The sequence below is a fragment of the Melopsittacus undulatus genome, chromosome 11 (genome assembly GCF_012275295.1).
Source record: "Melopsittacus undulatus isolate bMelUnd1 chromosome 11, bMelUnd1.mat.Z, whole genome shotgun sequence".
NCBI classification, from domain to species: domain Eukaryota; kingdom Metazoa; phylum Chordata; class Aves; order Psittaciformes; family Psittaculidae; genus Melopsittacus; species Melopsittacus undulatus.
Window position 1 is genome coordinate 22,177,525 of NC_047537.1, and position 26,457 is coordinate 22,203,981.

Here is a 26,457-nt window from a genome sequence, read left to right on the forward strand (position 1 = left end):
GGAGGAGTTTTGGAAGGCATTTAAGAAATGAAGGTCATTAGACATTACCTTTCCTGTTGCAAGCCCTTGCATGATGCACAGAGGATTATTATGCCATTGCCCTTTGGTGTAAACAAACCTTAGAGATGTGCTTTGCTTGTAACCAGAACAAAGCCCTTTGCGTTGTTAAACCTCTAACATAAGAGACTCAAGGAAAACCTATTTACCATGCATAACACAAGAAAGGTTCCTGAATAATCTAAGACAAAAGGCCTGTGCTGGGAAAGTACAGAGGTGGGACTGCTGGTTTCCCTTTCATGAGGATCCCCAGATTGCCTAGCTCTCCATTTGGGTGCTACAAAGAGCCTGGAGCTGCTGGTCCTCCCTGCTTGCTCTCTGTCCATAGAGGACTTCAAGGAGATGCAACAAGTTTCATGCCAGGTTCAGAAATACCTTATGCATTGGGTGACCTCAGTGCCTGGGGGCAGGTCGATAGAAAAGGGGGTTCCCAGGAGGCAGAGCTTTACACTGAACACAAAGAACCCACTTTGAGCTGTGTGTGACCTGGGTTCTGCCCAACAGATTCTTTTGGTTGGGCTGAGCTTGAAGCCAAAGGCTTAGTTCGCTCAGCACCACTGGGGGGTGAGAGCCAGCTCAGCTTCCCATGGAGTGCCAACACCACGGTGGTTGTGCCAGCAGGCTTTTAGGAGCTTTCTATCCCCATTGGGGAACCCTGTGTCCATCTCACAACCCCCTTTCATGCACACTGCAGCACAGAGGTACAAAACAGAGCTCATTTTGCCCTGCTTCCCATTTTATTCACCTTGAACCTCCAAGCACAGATCTGCTGTAGGAGACCACTCTTGCCCCTTGTTGGCAGGTATGGGACCAGTCTCCAGTGGGATGCAGCAGGCAGGGAGTTTTCCAAGCATGCTGCTTCCCCCATCACATGTGTGGCAATCAAAGCCCCTCACACAAAGGCCCAGAGCTCAGCTGAGGCTTTACCCAGTGGGTCTGAAAGGGCAGGTCTCCTGCTTCTTTGTTTAAATGCTGGCCCATTTGTTGACTTGGAGGCACCCACTCCTTAGTGGCAGCAGCCGCAGTGAAATCATATATCACTCTAATGAGCGTCCCTTCAATAACCATTGCCCTGATTTTTGATACCTGGAGAGAAGATGCACCAGCAAGGGAAGGCTTTATCAAAAACACGCCACTGACTAGACATCAGAGAGAACCTCAAAGGGACAGTGAACTAGAACAAAGAACAAAAACATTTACAGAAGTGCTACGCCGAAAAAAAGGGAAAGGAAAAAACTGTACTAACAACAGTAACAAGGTCAGCTATAAAACCAGAATTAAAAGGCACTGCCGGGGAAAAGAAGGCGACTCAAAAAAGCACCGAGAACTAAGAACACAGCTTGCCAATCAGATCTACACAGATTCCCCTTGATATCTTCCCACTAACAGGCTTTCCTGCAGGACAAGTAAAAAGTTTAAGCGAGTGGCTCTGGGAAGGTGGGCTAGGAGCAGGAGAGCAGCATTCACAGCTTTTAACACAGAGCATCAATGGGATGGCTCAGAGGTGCTGGGGCTTGGTGAGCGGAGCTGTGCAGCAGCCGGGGCTGGGAGCAGCTCCAATGAGGTGCTGCAGCAAAGCCCATGGAGGCCTGTCTGTAATCTGAATATTAATGAAGGCTCAATGAGCACCTGAACAGACTGGCTGGTGCCCCCAGTACCTGCTTCCTTTGCCACTCCTGCTGCTCGCAGCCAGAGGGAGGCACTGATTGAAATCAGGGCAAATAAAGGTCCAGCCCCGAGCTCTGGTGCTAAAATAAGCATTGGTTGAGGTCTTGCAGAGAGCCTTTCCTACCCAAATGGAAGTTTCCTACTCCACAACAAAAGGATTTACTTTTCTGTGGGAATATAATAGTTTTCAGCATTCCACTAAAATATTCAAAGGCATTTCTACACAGAAAGGTCATTACATGCAGTCTGCCTCCTCATTCATCCCACCTTCTGTGCATCCATCCAAAGGGGGAGCACTTTCCTCCCTCCCTTGGCACCTTATGACAACATCCATGCAACAGATAAGCTCTGTTTCCCTATGGTTGTCAAAACCTGGTACTCCTCATATGAAAAACTAGTGGAAGAAAATCACCTTGAGATCTTAATCCTGAGTTTTAAGGCAGCTTCAGAGCTTGGACCTGGACTTTGGGCTCTTAATTTCTGCCTACAGAAACTTCAGGAAAACCAAATGAACTTCCCCCAGAAGCAAGAGCTTTTCCATCTTTCAAGCCCTGATGCAACCCCATCACATGGGCCTGAGGAGTCCAAAGCAGCACGAGATGCCCACACTTAGGCCACTGGACCACTCACAGAGGAACCTAAAATACCTTCCAAACCAACAGGCATGCTCATGAACAAGGACCTAGTTACCCCAGCTTATCCATGGAAACAGACAGGTACATCCAGAGGAGGATGAGCTCAGGAATGAACCTCCACTGTTCTGAGCTGCTCCCCGCTCTCACTGGGAGTCCCGAACACCAAGCCCAAACACGAGGCAGCATCAACAGCCTGTAATCATCCGCCTCCCACCAATCTCTCTCTCAAATCAGGACAGCTTCCATGAGCTAATATCTCAGGGCTGGGTACTAACATTTCATTTGTAAAGCAGGTCCTGCTTGTTTTTCCCCCTGGTCCCTTCCCCACGATGCTGTGCTTGTTAGCGAAACTGAAGAGACTTTTGATTTCTAAAGCCAATGTTAGAATGAGCATTTCCCCGTGAGAGCACCTGGTTCTTGTGTTTAATGAGTAAACACAAGGAAGCAGAGGCTTGAAGAATGATTGTTCCCAACATCATTACTTCTGAACCCGACATTAAAGCGAAGGCAAAGACAACAGCACAGCAGTTCTTTGTTTTTCCACCGCTCTCCCTAAAAAACGCCTTTAATGAGACGCATTTGAAGTGTAACACGGGGCCGTTCTCCTAGATTATAATTGATAAATCTTCCAAATTGGTGCGGGGAGAGCATTGTGTAATAATTACTTGTTCCTTTTGAGGAAATAAATAAAATATGAAAACTCTAATTACTAACCAGCCGAATGCAGCGAGTGGGTTTCCCGTCGCTCCGACGACCGGAGTCGGGATTTCAAGCCTCTCCGAGTGCAGCATGACACAAACTGATGTTGCTGCCGCTCGCGTGTGCTTTCCAAGTGCCAACTTTTCCAGTCGGAGTCACTGGTTCATTTGAAGTCCCCACATTTACTCCTGTGCCACAATTAATTCCTCTTAGAGAAGGAACAAATTGCTCTTCTTGTCGGGAGGGTGGGTGGGAGCTGATGCTTTCAGAGCAGCAATGGGGCTTCTCCCAGCAGTTATGGAGGAGGATGGGGTCAGCACACTGGGATTCCTTGGGCAGATGGGGGTGATGGAGATCTGTCCCACTGCCCTGGTGGGAGGTGGGATATTCACCCTGTGTGTTTTCCCTGCATCCTTGCTCTGTTCCCTGTGCTTATTTCCAAGTTTCCTGATAAAACTATGCTGTGGTTTCACCTAACACCATCTCCAGCCTGGGCAATTCCCCATCTTTGTCTATGCTCTGGGTTTACAGCATTGATCCTGCCTTGGGAGAACCCCCCTCTTAGGCACATGCACCCCAAAAGCCCCAGCAGTAGCATAACCCTACGGTTATGGGATCCTTTATCACGTCCTTAGTGTCTGTGCATTTCAACAATGCAGCAGGAACCTGTTGGCCTTGGAGTTGGCAGGTTTACCACCTCCTGCTGCTCATCCGGGAGCATCATTCTTGCTCTGAGTGCTCTAAAGAGGCAAAGTTTATTGCAAAGTTACCTAAAGCCTTAGACTGAGGAACTTGCTGTCTCTGATGAGATGCAAAACTTGTTCCTGCACTTTCCGCAACTGTTCCATAGAGCAGCCTTGCCTCTGGACTGGGCTGTACCCAGTATGCACTGGGAACAAACATCTCTGTGTAACATGGAAAGTTCATGCATCATTAATTGCTCAGATTTCTCAGCCTAACCCACAGATAAAACTTTTGTTGAGCCCTAAACTCATTCAAGCACCAGTTTCTGATCCTCAGATAAAGCTGTCAAATACATATCCAAATCTCTATATATTCATCCCCTGTAGATCTTTTCCTTTTGTTGCCTTTTTAACCACTGCTTAGAACAACATGTAAATTTAATGGCTTTAGCAGACTTCAAGCCTATTCTCCCCTTCCTAATTTTGTAAAATGTTCTCATAAATGTTTTATGGTGTTTCTTTAAAAAAAATAAATCTTTCCTTAAAGTAACAATTTGAATTTTTCATACACAATGAAGACCTTTATCTTATTCACAGTTGTCATTTTCTCTTCAGCATCATAACACAATGCTAATAAAGATGCAATTGGATTGCCTGAAGCAGTTTTGGTGATTTTAATGTGTGGTACAGCTTTGTTCGTGTTATTCCTCTCTATAGAGCATCCTCAGATCTTTGTTCTCCAAGAACATCATTTATTGGCTTTTAGAGAGGGCAGGTTACCTACAGAGCATGCCTCCCCTACAGAAAAAGGGGTGACTTTGATTCAAAGAGCGTGTGGTAAAACTCTAGCAAAGACAAAGATGAGCAAATTGTAGTAGTTTGCTGGGTTTGAATCAGTCCTTTTGGTCCTGGCCCTGCAAACTCCCGTCTGGTTAATACCCAGGAGCAATTTCCAGCATAGTAATATAAAGTATTCCACTATGAAACCACAGACACACGACAGTGTGTGCCTGATGTGCTGTCAACAAAGCACAACTTTCTAGGTTGAGGTTCCTCCTCACCCATTGCTCAAGAAGAGCATTTGTCTGTGAATAAGGCTGAAAGGCCCTGAAACTTCCTCTAAAGCTAAGCTGCAGGTGAACTGATCCTGGAGTGAGCTGGATACAGGGCAGGACATGCAGCCTGAGTGCAAGGTGTTTGGGAATGGTCTATGCAGCAGCAGATCCTCTGGGACAGAAGCTGTTCCCTGCAGGGCTGAGGAATGCAGCTGCTGGGTCCCCATTGAACAGAATTGCAGGCTCTGGGTTTAAAAGTCCCTAATTTCCAAGCTCCCAGGCAGCATATTCTCTCTCCATCTTTTGCTTTGGAGAATTCTAGGAGCATCTTCCATTAAGTACAAAGATGTTTAGCCTTTTAACCCTCTAAACATGATACCACAGGCTCTACTGATCTATTGTCAGCTAAATTCACCCTCTACACTCCCTACTACAGCCTCTCTCGTATTTTCCTCCCTGCTGTGTGCACTTATCCCTGCATTGAAAACATGCTTTTAAACCAACACACACTATTGGTTACTTTTAGGTATCAAAGACATTTTCCTCAAGATCTTTCTTCATTAATTCACTAATTCACTTTTTTTGTCTTGATCCCATTTGCACTATGTTCTTTATTGTCTCTTAACCCTGGTGCTCAAAAGACATCAACACAGATTAACAGGGAGTCTGATAGCTTCTGGAGAACAGCATTTTATATTCTCCTGCATCCTTTTAATCAGGCCACTCTTGTGGCCTTCTCCTTATATTCAGTCTGAAAATAGCCAGCAATCCTCAAATGAAAGCCCAAATAAAACACATCAGCATCCCTTTTTTCTGTTTCAACACACATTCCAGAAAAGCAGCAATGCAATAAGAGGCAGAAAAGAAAAACATCATAATGGGAAAGCCTTGCCCTTACTATTAGTTCCATAATTACTTACGCTTGAGTTGGCTAATAAGAAGGGAGGAATCATAACGGCATGATAGAGAAAACCCTCCTGTCTCTTTTCCTGCATGGCAAAGTATTGAGGGCAAGAGATAAGCGTTGCAGAAGATGTGCCATAGACCTTGGGCAGGCATCTCTGGAAATCCACAGTAATAGATCCCAAACCTCAAACTCAAATGCTTCTCCACTCCAGGGTTTTCAGTATTCAGTCCTAGCAGTGCCTCTGAATTTACAGCTTGAGTCCATCTCAAATCACAGCCCAGCCCTAAATAATACATTATTGTAAAAATCGTAACTATCCCCTATAGGCTGCCTGCCCCAGTAATAGCTTCTTATTCCCAATTGCTTTTCCCATGCCAGAATGAGCGAAGGCTGAGCTAGCAGTTAAAGCAAGGGATTGAGAGCTGGGGGTCTGGGGTCTAATCCCAGCTCAGCTTCTCATATAGTTTTGGGAAAACACTTTACTTTTCTGACCTGAAAAATAAGGTGGCACTTCTTCATGCTGAGACTTCATGAGAGCTTGCAAATGGCTTTGAAGGCCCTAACTGAAAAGTACTGGAAAAGGTCAGAGTATAATTATAAAATAGCTAATAACCTCTTCTTATTTTCTGTTGCTGGGCCTAGCTTAAGAAAAATGAATCAGACTAAAATGTCAGGAATGTTAAAAGACTCATGAAAAACCTGAACTGGCTCAAGCCCTTCCTGTATGGATGCTCTAGTGATTGAGTTGGATGGCAGCAGCCCTGAAATTGTTGTTATCTCCTTTGGGACTTTCAGGATGTTGCTCAAGCCAGAGAGACTCAAGAGGCTGGAAGTGATGTGAAGTTGCTTTGCCTTTAGGGAAGTGGCCAGCAATGGCAGAGCTGTGCAGCACTGGGAAGAGAGGACAAGTTCAAAGACCCCTTCTGCCGTTAGATGATGGTTTGAGCAATGCCTTGGCAGTGATGGTGATAGAACAGACTGAAAGAGCTCAGCACAAAGGGTTCATGTAAGCCCATGGTCCCTATCTAGCATACAGAGCTGCCAAACCAGTGCTGCATGGAAAGCATCCTCAGAAAGCACCAGCAGCTCTCTCAAGAGACCAAAAAACTTCCTCCTCAAGCCTATGAGTGAGTTCTTTGGGAAGACGATGCTAACATAGAGCAAGTGAAGCAAAGGATTGCTGCAGCCCTGTCATCCTCCACTGAGCTGCTGGTTTGGAGTGCGCACATTATGTTTTCTGTTGGTATCCAAAAGAGAGAAGTAAAAGTCAGTTTATGCTAAGCAGCACATCCTTGTCACCCCACCTCTGCCAATCACCACATAAAAGAAGTCATTATTTTAAGACCCCTGCAGATGTCTGTCTGTCTTTTGTAATGAACTCATGAGCAACAGTGGCACTGTTAATTGGAGCACCCACCGAGCCGGCTTCTGAAAGGCGGCTGTTTGTGTCACATGTGTGATTCTTCCTCCAGCAGGTTTGGTTTGCAGACAGACACACACATCTGCACGTACCTGCATCCTGGTGGCTCCAGAAAGCCAGGCCAGGCTCCTTTAGGAGGTTTCTTAGTGCAGTGTCCTCCAGCAACCTGCTGTGCCCTTCCAGGGTTGACCTGGCATCCCATTAGCTTTATGGAAACCAGTGGGACTAGCCACCCAAGCACTTTAGCTTCTGACTAGCTTCTACCTGCAGCAATAGTTCAATCAGGTAATTAATACCAGGCTTTAGTACCTGCGCTGTTAGAACTGCTATGGAGAAGACAGTTTTGTTATGATTCTAAAGAGCTTTCATGTGGTTACTGGTGTTTATGAAAGAAGCCCTCACCCTCGATAGCCGTCTGTACAACTTGCTTTGTGCTTCCCTCCTCCACACACCCCCTTCCATGACTTTTAGCCTGTCAAGTCATGTAACATTCCAACATGGCACAAAGAGAACAGGGGAAGAACAGAATCATCACACAGATGTTTGAAACCCCAACACCACACTGCAGCAGCAGGGCTGGGTTAGTTAGCAGGCTTATTTACCAGAGAGAACTCGGCTCCAAGATGCTGCATCTGGTATTCCAGTGAGAATGTTCCACAAGACTTCTTTTTTCCAAGAAGGAAAGAAAAAAGCCCAAACCTATGGTTCTCCAGAGGGAGCTTCATGCAACATCTGGCCCAAGTTACGTGTCTAGCCAGTGGCTGAGCCCTACATGAGAAAAACAACATATTTCTCCACCCCAGTCCCATCATTGCTACGCCTCTTCTTCCCTTCATCTCAATCTCTGGACCATCCCATGCTTCGCTTGCTGTGCAGCAAGGCCAGAATCCAAAGATTTCAGATCTGTTTAAACCACTTAATCTGTTTTCTGTCAGCCACCATGACACCTAATGCATCTAATATATAACTGCTAGCTCAGGAACTTGGGTGACTCTGAAATGATCTAACCTGGACTCGAGACAAGTGCAGTGACAGTGCAGGTACTTCATCCCAAGTGATGCACACACCCTGTAAGCTACCACATCAGCTCCATCTTCTAGCTTGGTAGATACATCCCACTGTGGGAATGAGCAGACTTGACTTCAACTCAGAGAAATATTCAGTCCATATTTGAAGGCTTTAAGTGATAGAAAATCTACCATAGATCTGAACAGGATGTTGCAATGATTAATTATGCTCAGTACAAAAGCTTCTCAGCTTATTTCTGCTTTGACCTTTGGTAGCTCCAGTTTACTGGATCTGGCTATTCTTTTGTCTGTAAGTTTAAAGGACCCTCCAACTAGAATTGATTACTGTGAATAAAGGGACCTTCTGCCATCTCTGCTACTTCAAAATGAGAACAAGGTGATTTCTCAGCACTACAATCAAGGGGAACCAGATGTGACTAGTTGCCATCCTGCAAGAGGAGCACAGCTGGATTTCAACACACACCTGCTGATGGAGGACAGCTTTCACAAGCATCCATATGGGCATGAAACCATGAACGGAGGAAAAAAGAGCTGCGTTTAGCCACTGCCTTTGGTTTTACAGTGTCTGAATTTCATGCAAGTCGCTGGTGATTTATTCCACTTCCAGCCTGCAAGAAAAGAGCAGCCCAGAAGAGCAGGGAGCAGAGCAGCCCCTCTCCTGGCCTGGGGAGAGATGGCAGGAGTTCAGGAGGAGTGAGGAAATCAGTGCTGCAGCTCTGAAGTGATCAGACAGCCACAAATTGCAGCTCAAGAAGGGATGTCTGGACCTGAGCACACAAGGGGTTTGCTTCTTTGTGTTTTTCCTTGTTGTTATTTTGGGCTTTCTATGAACTAGCACAAAGTTGCCTCCTTTCTGAAACCACGCTTAGCAGCACAGGGACATGATGAAAGCTGGAGGTCAAGGCTGACAGTGCCTCTTCCTAGGTTTTTACAGACAGAAATATGTAGATTCTATACAGGGAACAGGAAAGTTATTGTAGCCCTGCACATCCCAAGGTAAAACTGAATCAGACCGTGCTGCCTTCCCCCTTACCTTCAAGGGGAAGTACTACAAGGCAGAATGGTGTGATGGAGGCCTTGGTGGGAAGGAGGCATCACTCAAAAGCAGCAGTGGGAAAGGTTTTCTTTTCAATTCTTATGAATAAAGCATGTATTTTGAAATGAAACTTTGTTATTTCCTGAGGGTCACATTAAGATCAAATGTATTAAATATCCATCAGCCAAACCTGACCTTACTTTGAGCAAACGTTCAGGCACACATTCTTCTGAAGTGTTTAGATGAATACGTGAGACATCAGATTTCCCACATGTCTGCCTTATCTAAACTAAATCCCATTTATTCCCTGGAACCAAAGAACCTTTCTACAAATCCTGCAAGGCGCCTTCTGATTGTTTAGGCACACAAATACCTTCAGAAATGCAGGCCTGCAGCTGGGATCCATCCTGCCGCATCCAGTCAGGTATATGGTCTTAGCCAGTCACATCGGCAGCTCCTATAATCAATGGAGAGAGTGGACATGACCATGGGGCATCTCAAACCTCCTTTGGACATCAATGTAAGGACTGCAGCACTCTCCCTTTGGGCCCTATATCTATCTGTTCATGCAGAGAGTGCCAAATGTCTAATTTCATCTGCTTAGAAGTCAGGTTTTAAGTTAAATGAGACAGTTCCCACCTCCCACAAGTACACTGTAGACAGAAGTCATGCTGGAAACACACTGCAAGCCTTTTTCTGAACTGGGAAACAGGGAGGTGTGATAGAGCACAAGGTGCTTTGGGTTGTGCTTTGCAGGAATGCTCACAGTTTACCAGCAGGCAGGCTTTCCAGTAATGAAGCTTGGATTTTAAACCCTTGAACATTACCCAACAGCAAATCTCAGATCAAGTATTTCAAGTATTTTGTTAGTCAATCACCTAAGTCATTCAGCAGAAACGAGAAATGATACCATATGACAGAAGTAATTTACCGCTGCTGAAAGATGTTTAACTCTTTCAGATTAACCAGAGAGAAGAAATAAGGCACAAAAACATGTGCAAATGATTTGGAATACTAAGTAGAAGTGGTATTCTCTATAGCTGACCACATGGAGCCATCTATGCTGCCTCTGCTGAGTCATTCTGGTAAGCTCTTTGCTTCAAGGAAAAAGTTCAGCTTCTTTTCCTTAGACATCAGCATCAAAAACGTCAGCTGCAGCCTCAGAGCAAGCAGTTTGACTGAGAAGTGAAAGCAGTGGGGAACTGTGGCTCACTCTAAAGCAACAGAGCAGCAGAGGATCACCTCAAGGAACATGCTGGCCCGTTAGCAACACACCCCAGAAAAGGCCATTCTAACAACACCCCTTCATCCATCACACCCTCCCGAGGACAGCTTTATAGCCATTAGGAACCAGACTGGTAATTACAACACAGAAGTGTAGCATGCAGAGTATTCTGAGACTAAATGGCACAGGGAAGGGAAGCAGCAGCCTGCAGGCAGGCATTTGCATTTCCATCTTCAACACAAGCAGGTCCTGCACTCCTGCTGGCCTAGCTCTAGAGCTGTTCCACGGAACTTAATGCAGCTGCACTTACTACAAGGGGCAAAATGCAGGCTTGGAAAGCCTGTGCACTGAGCACATTAAATACATGTCGCTGTGACTTGCTGCGCCATATGGAAACAGCTCCCCAGCACCTGGATGGGAGGAAAGTGTCACTCTGTGCTGCAGGCAGTGTGGTGGGATGGATGGGAGGACCTCTCCCTCACCCTGCAACTGTAAACACGCACCAGGCCAGGAAAAACAACTGGAAACACTCTGCTGTTAGCTCTGCTGCTGGCTGCCCTTGTTTGTACCCAATGCACTGCTTGAGCAGTGGCTTTAAATCCAGCTCCTGGATCCCAGTACTGGGATCTCCCACCGTGTGCAGAGACTGACAGCCTATGACAATACTTACATCTTGAATTGGAAGATCCCCATTAATTACAACTTTGTAGATAGGTTACTAATGGGAAAGAATACACAGATCCAAGAGCTGTATCTTATGCCATCCCCTTCTTTCAGGCTTCAAAGATAGCTTCATGTGCTACCAGGTCATTTGGCCTATCAGTTTCTGATTACTCCCAAAGCCCTTGGCTCTTTCTACACAAAGAGCTAAATTCTCCCTGGAAAGCTAACAGAGCATGGATCCAGACATGAAAATAGCCAAGAACACAGGATGTTTGCAGTCTGTGAGATGGGCCTGAGACCCTGCATGTCAATATTTAGAAGTCTGTCCAAAATCCCAAGTTCTAAGCTTAGCTCCAAATATAGCACTTCCAGCTCCGAATCTGTTTTGTCTCTGGCAATAGACATGTCCTGCAAGTTCTAGTATTTATTCATTTGTTTTCCTTGGTCAGCCTGGACACAGGATGGGAATTATTTCCAGACAAGGTTCGGGGTAGATGTAATTAGTCTTGTATCACTACAGGGAAAGTGTGCTCTGCAAATGGGAGATTGGGAAAGATAAAATGCGAGATTTGGGAAAACAGAGGCTTCCCAAAGTTCCAGTGGCATCCACCACAGTGAGAGCCAATGTAAGCAGCAGCTCCCCAATGAGAGGGGATGGAACTGCAGCACTGCAGAGATTTCCATGGTGAGACTGGCTTTGCAGGGCCCACCAGCTCTGAGACCAGGTCCTTCACACCAGTGCACAACATGAGTGTAGAGCGATGGATGCTAAGCAGTGCACAGAGGATATACTTTGCTTCTCTAACGTGCATTTCTTACAGCAACTGTCGTGTTCTCATTGGTTTTCATCAGGATTTCTAAGTGTATGTAACATTACTTGCAGCTTCAGTATTCGTGACTTGCCTATTTGGCAAGATGGTGGCTTATCCCATGGGCTTAATCACTGCAAGGATCTGTCTGACATACTGATGACTTCCAGGGTGGTTGGGAAGCACAGTAATCCTTGTCAAATACCAGCTAAAGACACCACTTCCATTCCCAGTTCTCATTTGATTTTTCCAGTACCAGAATCAAGAACACTTTGCCTCCTCAGAGCAAAAGCACAACCTCAAAGGTCCACGCAGCTTCCCAAAGGGATTTGGGGCTGCTCTAAATGCTTGTTGGGGAAAGGGAAAGAACTTGCAGTAAGTGTTGGTGGCAGCTTGCCCAGGTCCATCAGGAGAAGCCCCAGGCTGGGCAGATGCATGGGTCAGGGGTGTGCTGGAATTACAGCAGTGACTACACCAGGCAGACAAAAACTAAAGCAGATGAGGAAAAGTAATCTGGGCTCTGGCTGGCCAAGAAAACAAATGGAGATCCCAGGACACAGCCTTAATGTAGACACTAAAGCAAAGCCCACGCTGTCTGGGAGCCTGGCACAACACGAAGAGGCCAAAAGCAGAAGCAGCATCTTCCTCTTCCCAAACCTGGCACCAGCATCCACAAGCTCAACAGCTGGCCAAGCTCTCACCCCACTCCCAACACGGATACTGGCAACTTGTCTTTTGGTACAAGTGGAGCAACTGCTTCATTTTATTGCTCCCAAGATATCACTAGTTAATTGTAACCAGCAAATCCTCCTTGCTCTGCCTCTAAGGGGCGGAGCTGGCCCTGGGCAGGGAGCATGCTCGTCTCCTGGCTCCACATTAGCCAACGTGACTCTGGAACTGTTTGCATTTCCAAACTCCTGTCTCTTTTTCTAGCAATGGGATCAGTTACCAGACACCCTGGTCCAAGGCAGAGAGGGGAAGGACATCTTGGCATGGTCACAAGCCAGAAAGCTGCATTCAGCAGCAAAAACCACCCAAACCCAGACTGAGGGACAGATGAAAGCATCAATATATATCTATAGCAGGCATAAGCTTGCATACAGAATATAGAACTAATGAGGTCTATTCAACAGTTACACATTCAGCATGAGAAAAAGTTGCTCTTTGAAGGTGTGGATTACACCTCCATCACCCAGGGGACAAAACAAGGGGCACCCACTTGAACACTGTCCTCTGGGGTTGCAAGGAGAGCTCACCCAACTCATGCATTGGTTGCCTCAGCTGTGCAGGGGGGAATGGCTACAACTGACAGGAGAAGGTTATTGTATTAATATTTATACTTCCTTTGAGAGTCTCAGATCACAAATGCCACTAGAGGAGGGCAAAGCATTCTGTCAGTAAGAGCCAGTTGTTATCCTCCTATCTCAAGATCTCTCACAGGTCACGTCCCAACACTGCATCACATATGGGCTGCTCCTGCTGCTCAGGATTTTAATGTCTTTTACATTTACCCTAAGTGAAAACTGGAAGGTGGAAATGCCAAGTGCCTGTGTTCAGAGGAACCTGCTTTCTTGCTGAGCAGAGGCAGCCCAGATCTGCCCCTGCATCTCTTATCGGTGAACTGAACCTACTTTAATATAGGCACAAGAAAGGGAAGAGGCTTGAGCTGGAACATGGGTTCAATCCAGCTCTTAGATCCTGAGAATGGAAAACTCACGGTCCCTGAAGAGGAGAGAGGCTGGATTGTGGTTTCTAGAGGGAGAAACTTAATACAGGCTTGTAGAGTAAATAAACTGCAATCTCATCCCTACGTTTAGCGCGTGAGAACCTAGAGCCCCAGGCAGCGAGGAACAAATCCTGTCTTTAATGGGTGCTGAGGTGAAGAGCAAGGAGAAACCAGATGCAAGGGCAGGATTAGCCCAACCAGGCTGGTGATGGGCACAGCAAGCAGCTCCCATGGGCCCTGCTGCTCCTTCACATGGACATGGCTGGGGCAGCCATGGGCTCCCAGGATGGGGATGAGAATGCTGCCTCCTGCATCATCCCCCACACCAAGCAGGACCTGGTCCCAGCACTCATGGTGGGTAAGAGCCAGGGACAGGAAGCTTCCCCAAATCCTCTTTAATCCATAGGGACACTCACGTGTCACAGAGTGAGAACCAGCCTGTGGAGCATCATTGTTAGCTTAAAAGATACCCACCACAAACTTCCCCTGCTATAAAAAGCCTGAGCTGAAACCATCCCAGAAGACAGCGTTTTAAACCAGTGGCCAGCTCTGTAAACTGCTGGTCCTGGGTTTTAATTTCCTGAAGTGTCGCATTTCTCTCCCTCGCAAAAGGGAGCCAGAAAAATCCCTTTTTCCCTTTTCCTTTCTCTCCTTTCTCGCAGTTCCTCTTTGAGCAAGGCCGTACCTAACAATTATTCAAGGAAACATTCTGTTGACATCACTGTTTAGAAAAGAACGCAGGGTTTTTAAAGCTAGAGAGTCACATCGTGACCATCCAGCACTAGTGAATGATTAAAAATTTAGATGACTGCCTTTGAAACAATAAAAAGCTTTCGAAGCTTCTTAATGAGCAGCTATCAGAAATAAAGCATTTAAAACTTCACAAAGTGCCTCTGTGGAAATTTCATTGTCTTTGATGCTGTAAAATAACTGCAGGGTGGATTCATTTCAAGTTCTTTTTAGCATACTGGTCGTTTAGAAATATTGGGAGATATCTTTCTTAGCAATATGTGGGGAAAACAATGTCTTGGTCGCTTTCATTTATCTGCAATTTGACAGGAGTGCAGTTTATTAACTTGAAAAGAGACAGATACATTATCTGAAACACAGAGAGTATAGTGGGTATTGCCTCCTTTTTATACCAGTGGGAGTCCATGACACTTTGAACTTGCTCACCATTAAACGCCTTCCTGAGTTGTTGAAGAGGCCTTTAAAAAGGGAGCCTGTGCATTTATGATGTAAATTCGTTATTTTGACAGTCTTTGAAATCTGTCATATTCACATCCAATTTAATGCACCGCAAAAATCCTTTTCTTTTAAAATACTTTGCTTTTAAGATTTCAAAGCCATTTTCATGTAGAAAACTATTGTTATACCTAATATATCCTGAAAGTGTTTTAGCAAAGGAACTTATATGATTCTGTTTTAAGTCATGTCAGGTTTTAAAACATGTCATTTCTTCAAATAAGCTTTGACCACACTATCTTCTTTTTTTTTTCATTAGTTAAAGTGCACTTGATTTCCATGGATACAATTAGTCAGAATATATGCTATAGGATCATCACCGGATCAAATGGAGCTCTTTCAGGCTGTATTCAGCGGAGCAATTGCCCACATATCTGAGAGCAATCCAGAGCAGCACACAGGCAGAGAGATGCAGAGAGATGAGGGCTGGTTGGGAAAGTGAAGAATTGGACTAAAGCATTGAACAAGAACCTGGACCAGTGGGAAAATTAAACTGCTCCTTTTAAAAGGGTGAGCTCTGAGTATTTACTCTAAGCATGGAGTGGGGTGAGGAGGAGCAGGACAGGAGGGGGCCGTGCAGCATCTGATGAAACCCAAGTTCAGCTTAATTCTGGTCCAATCCAAGCCTCATATATTTCAACTCCATCTTCAATCCAAACAAACCTCCTTCGGCTCACTAATCCTTATTACACAGTGGATTTTAGCTGTACCTGCACTTCGTTATCAGTTTGCAAGATATTTCCAGCCAGCACAGAGGTCTTCATGCAGCTCTGCTTCAAAGCAGTGTACAGAGGAGGTTCTGTACAGAGTTTCAGAGAGTGTTTACAGATGCCTTATCACTTTGGGAGAGGAGGTTGGTGGGCAGGGGGACACATTCCTCCAAAGCAGCAAAGCATCATCCTAATCTAGGGAAACGATCAAATAGGAGTTTCAAAGATCTCCTGCTACAAAGGAAGGCATTAAGCTCACTCATTGCTTGCCCAGACTCTAGGGCTGTTTTGGAAGACATGGAAATATGTCTGTTATATGAAGGAACCTTCCACTGACGGTTTAAGCACCATTTCTCATGTCCCCAGTGGATGGGTTTCAAATGCAGTGTATCATGAGTGAGATAAACCAGGAGAATCATTACTTCAGTGGTGTTTAACCTTATAATTGGGAGGTTTTTTTCAGCACTGATTTTATAAGGTCACCCTGTTATTTCCTTTGCTGGCTGGCTTGTGATGGTGCTCTCACATGTTATTACTCTCTTCCATCACAAGGAATGATATTTCAGGACTGAAAGGGCAAAAGATTTGTAAGGACTGTCCTTTTCCACACTGTGATTGTCTGAAAGCTTCAAATAGTCAAAGGCTGAAAGTAAACGTGTTTGAGATGGTGTCTCTGGGGCAGAAATCCCACCTGGTCTAGGGGTAAGAAAGAACTAACACCATCTGATCATCTTATAGTTAGATCCCCTTGTCCTTCTACAAAGGCAAAGTATACTTTCCTGATAGATCTTGTATCAGATATTAAACCAATACTATACTTGATCTCAGCAAAAAGGCCATTAAAGCTCACAACTTGAAAAAGGCATCGTGATCCTTGAAGCAGGGAATCCTGCAGCGCCTGCTGCCTGCTAACCCGATGGCTTGGCTGTGCTCATTCACACAATTCATCTCTGCTATCATTTCCCCGAGTGATGGATTTCGTTGGCACGAGCAAAACCTTGGGCTGCATGAGAAAAGACTTTGAAACGGTGCCTAATTGACTTGGGCCTGGTTCAGAATATAGTACGCCACATAAACCACCATAACATCCATCAGAGGGAGAAAGGATGTCCCCATGTTTGGCTTAAACTACAGGGTATTTCCTTTGCCCAAGGCATTTTAATCACACTTAAGTATAGGCTTGCTGTGGCAAAAAAGAACGACCCATTCCTGTCCTTGATTTTTCCCACAGAAAGGAAACTTCTGTAAGGCAGGAACGTCCCAGGGTTTGTTGCACCAGCTGCATTGACTTCACCAGCCTTATCCTATCTCTCTTCTCTCTAGCTTTGTGCTCTCACAGTAAAAGGCATGTTTCTGTGGTCTTCAAGAGTACTATTTCCAGTCAGGTTTTATGGCATTAAGCTTAGACTCTGGGATCTATGCTTCCCTCGCTTCTTCCTGGGTTTTATGCCCTTTTCCCTCACCTCCCCATCCCCAGGTAGTACTAGTTTTGTCTCCCTGGTAGAGGAGAAGCAGGAGCCAGTTGCTATGAATACAAAACCTGTTATTTCAAGGTTTTATTTACTGAAGACAAACAAAACCTGTGATTCTCTTGGGCATGTCTACCCTGCACAACAGAACCCATCTGCACCCCAAATCCTGGCATCTTCATGCCTCAACATTCAAACTAATCGTTTAATGACTATTATTGTCAAATCCAGGTGTTGGTTTTAAATATCTCAGGTTTTGGACCTGCAACTGTCAGGCATTTTCAGCAAGGGTTGAGTAACCTCTATGAAAACGAGGGCCCTAAATCTAAGGATTCAAACCCCACATTTGGGAATCCACTCCAATATTTGATGCTCTAAACTAACCAAGGGCCTGAGCCTGCTGTTCTGTCAACAGCTCGGTGACAACACCACCTGGTTTTGAACTGATTCTAGAGAACTGAAGCTGTAAACTATGCTATTAGTGTATGTTGCCATAGCTGGAATTACTAAGAAATCAAAGTCATGTCTGGGCATGCAGAGAGCAATCATTAATAGCTGTTTCAGTCATCATCTGCATTGCACAACGCATACAAGAACCTCACTTTATCTTTCACTTCCCATGAAACAGGAGTGATTTGCTTACAAATACCAGCACGAGAGAGGAGGAGAAGAGGGGCAGAAATACATGTTCAGCCACTCTAATAAATCAGACATAGAGCAGGAGAAGGGATGAGAACTGTGAATGAGAATAAAAGCACTGTTCTCCGAGAAAGCCATATGAAAACCCAGTCATCCTACGACATGCTGTACATCATTCTCACACACTTGTGTGCAGACAGCAGCACAAACACATACATGACAATTGCATCCCAGCTGACACCAGCCTCAATTTCTAACCTCTTGAGATACCACCTCTGGGAATAATCATGAAGTCAGAGTTCTATTGGAATGAGGTTTCAGTGATAATTCCAGCTGGACAAAGCTAGTTAATGAATCACACACGTTCATGTCAGAAAGGATGGAAAGCCTTCCCCAAGCAGCTTTAGCCATCAATTCCTCCTCTGCCTCACACAAGAAGGGCTGTTAGCTCACATATATTTACCCTGGGGCTGCACATTATCCACAACAACAGGAGCTGTTTCACATGTGCCCAGGTCCAGACTGGCTTGAATTGAGGTGTTAAACCCACTGCCTTTAACCTCACACGAGAATTGAGTGCAAGTGCAGAACTCTCTTGAGAGTAATGGGGTTTGGCAAGAAACCCAACTTAATGGGCAGGCTACTGACTCCTGCATTCCCTGCAGTTTCTAAATGGCTTTCAGGCAGAGCCAATGTCCTGCCCTAAGGGGAAAACCAGCTGTTTCCAGGGAAAAAACACACAAGGAACAAATATTATCCTGCAGCACTATGTCCCAGACGTGAAGCCACGTGCCCAGGTCCAAAGTCCTGTACTTCACTTCTGGGACTGGAAGAAACAACCACTCACATTCATTTAGGAAAGAACTGTTCATCTTGATGCAAATATTACCCAATCATGTGAAAGGGCTCAGTGCATTAGACACATGGATGCAATTCAGGAAAGAATCCAAACAAGGCAAGATCAAGGAGTCTTGATCTATTGTGCAATGTCAGGCAAAGAACAAATACAAAGAGTCACTCAGGAACATCATGGCATTGGGAGATAAGCCAAGACATCCTGACATAGAAGCTTAACCGTGCCTAAGGGCAACTGTGAAAGAGAGAATGTTGTGGCGTAGAACAACCCCAAACACACTTCTCACAGCTTCATGCTCCTTTGCTTGCTTATCTTCCCACAGTGATGGTTTTGGTTCGGGCAGACTCCCCCAACACACTTTTGCTAATACTCACTTGATATCATTGCTGTTTATCATCTGATCTTTCTTTTTCCCCTGTCCCCTGAAGCAGGCTGCAAATGCAAATCCCACTGTTGGGATTGTTGACAACAATAAGAATTAAACCACACAAAAATCAGAAGGAAAACATGAAACTGAGACACAAGCAAATCTCTCCCAGACGGAAAGGGAAAAAGTAAAACTGCAACAGTGGGTTGCAAAAGCAGAATCCACTGAACTCCACAATCCTAGCAACGCATCCCTTTGTTTATGAGCCATCTGAAGCAAGTTTCACCCTGCAAACTCCATGGGGATCCTTGCTTTCTCTAGCCAAATTAACTAATTTTCCTAACTCACACTAAAGTCTGGTCATTGGATCTGTCACTCAAAGCCTCTCCTCCACGTAAAGCAAAACACCCCCAGTTTCAACTCCACAGAAGACCATAGAAAGAATGACAGTGTCCTAAAGCAAACAGGGCCGTGCGTGCTCTATCCATGCACCTCTGTGCAGTGCCTTTTATCCAGGAGCAGCCCTAAGAGCCCATCTTCAGCAGGAAAAGGTCTTGAAAATGGTTGAGAGGAAACTATTTTTAGCTCTGGCATTATATCCTTATACAATATAAAATGATTGGCGTATAAAGTCTCCAACAGGCTGAGAGGGAGACAGGGTGACCTCAAGGTGCCTTCACCTTGGAAGCCCCTTTGCGTCCAGAAACCTGCCCCCAGGCACTGAATAACTTCAGCTACACCTGGAAAAACCAGACACCCTGTTTATACAGGCTACAGCAGGGATATGGAGCAAAGCTGGCCATAAACATAGTGGAATGACCCCAGTGGTTATGCATCTGAGACTGACCATCTGAACCAGCCCATGCAGTCAGCACTGGAGCAGGACTGCTATGGGAAGGACTGTCACCATCATTTGCCCCTTTGTTTCACAGTATTTTATACCTAACAACCTTCCAAATGCTCTGCCTGAGCACGTGGCACATTTAACTGACCTGAAAGGAAAAACCTTGTACTATCCCTGTTCCACAGACACAGAGGATTCCCCATCCAGCTCCCTCCTGGAGAGACATGGACTTTGTGCCCCCACACTAATGGGCAGGATCCCCTGAGCCCTTTTTGCATCGAGCATTTCAACACACATTTGATAACCAGTTGATAGACTTCACCCTTCTGCTTTAGAAACAATAAAGGGAAAAAAGCTGGAGAAAGAAGAAGTGATGCTTGGAGCAACTGGATTCAGCACAATGACTTAGTGGCATGAAAATGATGGTCTAATTTGTATGTTATAAGCTATAAAATCCAGCAGGTTCAGAGCTGCTTTCCCATCTTCACACAAGATTCCAACTGCTGGGGTTGTTTTCTTTCTCTAAGAAAGCTTTTGTCCACCAGGACTAGATGGAGATCCCCAACCTCCTCTGCAGTGAAGCTAATGTACCAGACACAACACAAAGCAATAACCGAAATGGAAATGCTGATGCTACCTTTGGCTTTAAATATTCACAATACCCCTGCTGTCATTTCAGCCTCAAAACAGTAAGCCCAGGTAAACAGACGCACAGTACACAGAGCTGTAAAAGAACCTGGCACTTTTTCTGATTTCCATGTTTTTATAGCAGTATTTGATCTGTTTCCCCAGCTACTAAGGTATGACTAACTACAGAGAGGCTTGACATAAGTGGTATATCGTATCTGAAATTCCTGTCATGTAGGTAGGTGTGACTGGGCACTTCAATCCACAGACGTGCTCCTACCAAGTGAGTGACTCAGTGCCAGGCTCTCAGTGCCTGCAGCTGGACATGATTCTCCTCCAGACATTGTTCCAAATGATCCATTTACCTAGTCACTCCTGCAGAGAGGGCCATGACAGCAGTATTTGCAGGTGAAAAGCAAAGAGGAGCCAAGAAATTGGTTTAGATGTATGAGGGATAGACAGGGACATCTTGCATTCACCCAAGGCCAGGTTGGACAGGGGCTGGAGGAAGCTGCTCTAGTGGAAGGTGTCCCTGCCTATGGCAGGGGTTGGAACTGGATGAGCTTTAGGTCCCTTCCAACACAACCCATTCCATGATCTCTGGGAGATAAGTGCAATACCATGCCCACGAAACCCCAACAATGCACTGCATCTCTGCCCTGTCACCCATCCTTTGCTCCTCAGCCTAGGAAGCCCATACCAGTGCAAAGCCCCATTGCTGTCCCCAGCCTTCCCTGTGCTGGCCATGCACATGCTCCTCCCTCCTATGGGAACAGACTATCAAGTTTTATAGCAGTAATGCAGGTAGGCAGCAACAAAAGAGGGAGTTGAGCAGTCTCCCTGTGCAAGCTCTCCCTCATCCTGCCTCTGCAGGAGCCGTGGAAGGATCTGCTGCTATTCAGCCTCTTTGAGTTTTACTTGGGGATGGCGAAGAGCTTGTTTCCCAGTTCCAGATTTTCTCCTGTACTTACATGTTTGTCCATGGAAAAATAACCTCCTCTATTGTAAAACTTGTCAAATGAGACCACCCAAGCAGCTGCAGGGAGGGAATTGGGAAGGAGGAAGAAATGCCTTGAAAACCATTTTCTTTTTGATGGTTTAGAAAGGGAATTGAATGTTATTGTCTCACTTTATGTTCTTTACGAGGAGGTCATGGAGCAGACACATCATTTTCTAATTACAACCACGCAGATAACATGGAAACAAAATAAATGGAGGGTTTCCAAAACAGAGGATGCATTTGCAAGCAATACAGTGTACAGTTCAGCTTCCAAGTCTCAAAGAGCTTTACCGAGAAGGAACTAGATAGAGTTGTAAGCTGTTAATAGCTTCCTTTTACCCACTGTTTTATTGTCAATGGGAAACCTAAAGTCAGTCACTGGATAATAACTGGAAAACATTGTCTGGGCTTTGATGGAGTTTTCTCAGGATGTGCTAGTGCTGCCCATGGAAACAGCCTCACTAAAGCCACTTACAGGAAAGGAGGGATTCAGACCCACTGTAGCACCACTAAGATAGACTTTTCCCAGCAGAGCTTGCTCACTGCAAACTGTGTATGAAGGGAATTGTGTGATCAAATCCCATTAAACTGACAGGAAATGAGGCTTAAGTGAAAACCAGTGTTCATTTTTAAACACCTCAGCCAGCACTGTGGAGCAAAGAGGGGACCTGGGGCTTTGTTTCCCACATTAGTGGGATAGTGGATGAGTGATGGAGCCTCTCTGATGCTACCACTTGCACCACAGCCACTAGAGCATGCACTGCTGCATGCCAGTGTCTTCACTGGGGCTTTAGGACCCTCCTGCTTGGCACTAACAAAGGTAGGCTTCTCCCTGGGATGCTGTGAGTTCAATCCTTAGCCTGGGGTGATGCAAAACCCAGCATCTTCCCAGCTGGCAGATGAAATGAGGCATGGATAAGGAGGAATACCTGCAGGAAAACCTGCACTAGGTGTAATTTCAGGATGGAGGGGACAAAGCAGAATTGGTGGAACTGATTTTCCCCATGGTCCCTCTGGTGCTCCATCTCCCAACACAAGTTTACTGAATAGGAGCAAGGTTTTCACACACCCTGGGACACCTGAAGGGTCACATCCATAGGGCTGGCTGCAGGGTTAGGTGTGCTCTGGACAGGACCCATTAGTGCATGGGATCACTGCAATGTCAGTCTCTCCACGGAGATGGAAAGCAATGGGAAAGGGCTGGGAACGTGTCCCCAGGATGCCCTTCTTGGTCTATCCCACCTGCTGAGGTCAGAGGAGGGGATGCATTTGGGTACAAAATGGGGTCATAAATTATCTCTGCAGTTTTATCTCTCCCCAGATTTATCTCCACTAGAAAAAGCATCCCATGAGCTGCAGTACTGATCCTGATTTTGTGCAAAGCATCATCTCTGCCCTACACAGGGATAATTCACATCAGAAGCAGCAGGATGGAACAGGCCAACTGCCAACCAGTCCAGGATTTCAACAGGAATAGCTTCCACAAGGGATGGCACCATGACTGTTTGTTCACGGCTCTCCAACAGGCATTTTCCCAGCAGACAAACCTTCAAGTGTCATTCCGGCTCCATTCAGCTGGATTTAACCATAATGAGTGATCAGGGTTTCCAAAGAGGGTAATTTAAATGTGTTTACACCGCCACTAACCCCCCTGCTTTGTTTGTCTAAGATGCTTAGGATAAAGGGATGTGTCTCTGGTCTCTTTGTATCTGAAGTAACACAGTAGCATGTAATTGAGTGGATCACTTTTAGGCTAAACTGTTCTGGTTACAAACCCATATAATAAAGTATAGTGGAGTGAAAGGGAAGATGAGGGGCTGGGTTCAGAACTCGGAAAGCCTGATTTGGGAGAACCCAAAGATGCCTTTGGGGTTTCTTTACTCACAGCCCTCCCTGCAAGGAGTAAACCCATCCTCCTCCTCCACAACATCTGTTTCTGATGCTCAGGACTGCAAACCCAATACAACAGATTACGCAGCTGGGAGCTTCTGACCCCATACAAAGTAACCCTTTATGGCCTGAAGTAATCCATCTACCTGGTGCAACCAATACACCTACCGCTTTTGCTGGTTCCAGTTACAACATTGAGTAAAGCTCGAAGCAACCTGCGTTTCCTTCTGGCCTTTTCTTTAGCAATTTAAACCAGGAATACAATTGAATAGATTTGCTCCAGGATGAAAAGAAAAGAAGGAAAAAGCATTGAATTAAGCAAAAGGAACCCACATTGATTAAGGAAATCAAAAGAGCAGCACAGGAGGGAAAGGGAAGGCAGGAGCACACACTACAGGCAGGGTAAACTGCTCTTTTGTTTAACTGTTTTCTGTCCAAGCCTCCCCAGCATGAAAAGCCCCCTTTGAAAAGGGGACAGAGCTGGAATTCACACCTGTAAGCTGGACCTGCTGCTCCTGGCATCAGGATGGCCACAAAGACCCGAGTCAGCTTGGATCAGTGTCAGTGCAGCGGGTGCATAAAGGGAGCTGAGCCCTTCCCTTTACACTGGATTACTCCAGAAGAAAGCTGCATTTGTTCGAGGTGAGCTGAATAGGCTTTGGGATTTGGGGAGGAGTGGGGGGTTTTGTTTGGGGTTTTTTTGCAGCTTGGTTTTGTTTGGGGTATTTTGGGGTTTTTTTGTTTGTGTTTAAAGTGTTCACTTTGTATCTGTTTCTATTCCCAAACAGGAGAGGGGTTCTGCACATCCACACTAAAGCTTCCTTTGACAGCAGTGAGGAGGATGTGCTGTCAGTGGGCTCATTCTCCTTGTGCAGGAACACAACCTGCCTCGATGCTCCAGCAAACCACCATCCCCAAGGACCAGCTTTAACAGATCACAGCAGATCAGCTCAATCCCAAACTCCATTCACTGATCCCACAGAAATCTCTTCACTACAAACAATTCCTATCACTTCCAGACATGCCGCTGCCTTCCCAACATTTCACTGACCCTTTTGGCCTTGATCCCCATCTCACCTTGTTGCCACAAAGCAAGCATACATGCATTTAATTCCACATGAGAATGACAGGAGGAAAGCAGCAATGCTGCAGCGCTGCTCTGCTCTCCTACAACACCCCTGTGGAGAGCCGGGGTCCACAACAGGGACTCATCATCCCATGTGTCACCCCAGCTCTGGGGAACAGGGTTTGAGTAGCTGGTGTGATTGTAAAGTCTGCAATTAGGAGCTGATCCTGATTCTTTTTCTTTCTTTTCCTTCTTTTCCTTCTTTTCCTTCTTTTCCTTCTTTTCTTTCTCTTTCTTTCTTTCTTTTCTTCTCCATGTGTGGACTGGAACCCAGCACTGTGCTTTCCAAGGGCTCATGTACTCCAATGATACCCACTGCATCAAAAATGATGCCAGTTACCAGAGCCATCCAAGGCCTCAGCTGGCTCAGCACCTCACCAACCTCACCAGCCAGGAACCCATGAGACCAGCACCCCTCACACAGCCCCTGATGCTCACACTGGGTAGAGGCTTTTCTCCTCCTGGCACTCACCTGCCATGGGAAGGTGGATGCTCCTAACACAGCTCTGTGGAAACACTCAGCAGAAGCCATGTCAAAGCACTCATTGTCTTAACTGCACATCTTTGTGGATCTTCACCATCACAGGACTGCCAGGTATCTGCAAGGCCAGGTTGGACACAGGGGCTTGGAGCAGCTGCTCCAGTGGAAGGGGTCCCTGCCTGTGGCAGGGGTTGGAGCTGGATGAGCTTTAAGGTCCCTTTCAATACAAATCAGTCTGGGATTCTATAAAGTCTGGAACCCCTCTAGGCCAGTTCATCACTTGTACCCCACACATGTACCCCATCCTTCTGCAAGCAGGAGGGCAGGAGGGCTGGGCTCATCCTTTGCTACCTCAGCCTCCCACCCAAAGCCATGATACATCTCAGCATGCATTGCTTCCTTTATGCTTTACAGAAAACAGCTAGACTTCCCCAAATCACACTCAAAGGCACTGTGAGTAGCATCACTTCTCCCAGTCCCAATAAATTGCATCAGGAATTAACAGCCAACCAATGCCGTGATTTCTGTCCTTAGCTTTGGACAATTCAAATCCCAGCATCTCCCTCACTCTGCACACTTCTTTCACGAGGCAATTTTAATGGGGTCAACATTATTTTCCTCCTTTTGCTCTAATCTCCTCAAAGAACACAAGGAAGTATGAAAAGAAAACACAATATTTATTGTAAATCAGTGGCTTCTGCATTAACATGATCAAAGTGTGTTTGCTGCACACTTGAAGTTCAGATGCAAAGGGATTTCCAACTTAAATAAATAAAAGATTGTTTTTCTGTAATGCAAATTGAGGAGAGATCCACACAAAGTAGTCAGACATGCGCTGCAGAAGGACTGTCCCACTCCTATACCCCACAGCCTCTGCATGGCTGATGCCCTTAATCTGTTCAAAAGCAGCACCACTCCACCAGGGCATGCTAATGCGTGCCAAGGGGATGAAGTGGACTCCACTTGATGTATTTACAATATGCAGCTTAATCATCTAATTTCTCAGTTCAGATATTGATCCTTGGGAGGGAAGCAGTGCTGGGAATAGAGGGAAGCAGGGGGTGGAGAAATATCTGCCGCCTGTTTTCTCATCTAACAACTCCCTAAAGAGGCAGAGCTTTACCCATCCCACATAGCCAGGCGTGACAGGAGATCAGAACTCGCTGGGGACATGCAGCTCTGCCTCTCAGGTAAGTTATACTATTATTAATGATCATAAAAGAAGCTATCAGGGTGTTTTACATTCCTTTCATCTGGCAAGCCTGAGAGCACATGTATTAATTGGGGAAGCCCCACTTTACTGCAAGGTGTGTTTAGTGTTTCCTTTCTATAAGTAGGAGGCTTAAGGCATAGGGATCACATTGCTCACAGCCTGGCCCTGAGCTCAGTACTATCACCATGGAGCATCAGAACCATGAAATGGGAAACAGGGCGACTGCCCCAGGTTGAGGGCAATACCCTGCAGTCTGCACCCAAAGCTCAGGCATAAGAACAGCCAATATAGTGAGTTCCAGCACACCAGCATCATTTGTTTGCCAAGGAAACTTCTCCCTCATGGCAGTGGCATCTCAGTAAATGGGATGTTTTCTCCC

General features: G+C 45.8%; 1 protein-coding gene across 1 annotated transcript in view; it reads right to left on the reverse strand.

The window, feature by feature from the left end:
* Positions 1-9,597: 9,597 nt before the first annotated feature.
* RGS9 (regulator of G protein signaling 9) overlaps positions 9,598-26,457 on the reverse strand; it is a 65,966-nt gene continuing 49,106 nt past the window's right edge. The window contains exon 19 of the mRNA XM_034067667.1: positions 9,598-9,645. Coding sequence (XP_033923558.1) covers positions 9,609-9,645 — 37 coding nt within the window. The 3' untranslated portion in view covers positions 9,598-9,608. The remainder of the gene's footprint in view (positions 9,646-26,457) is intronic.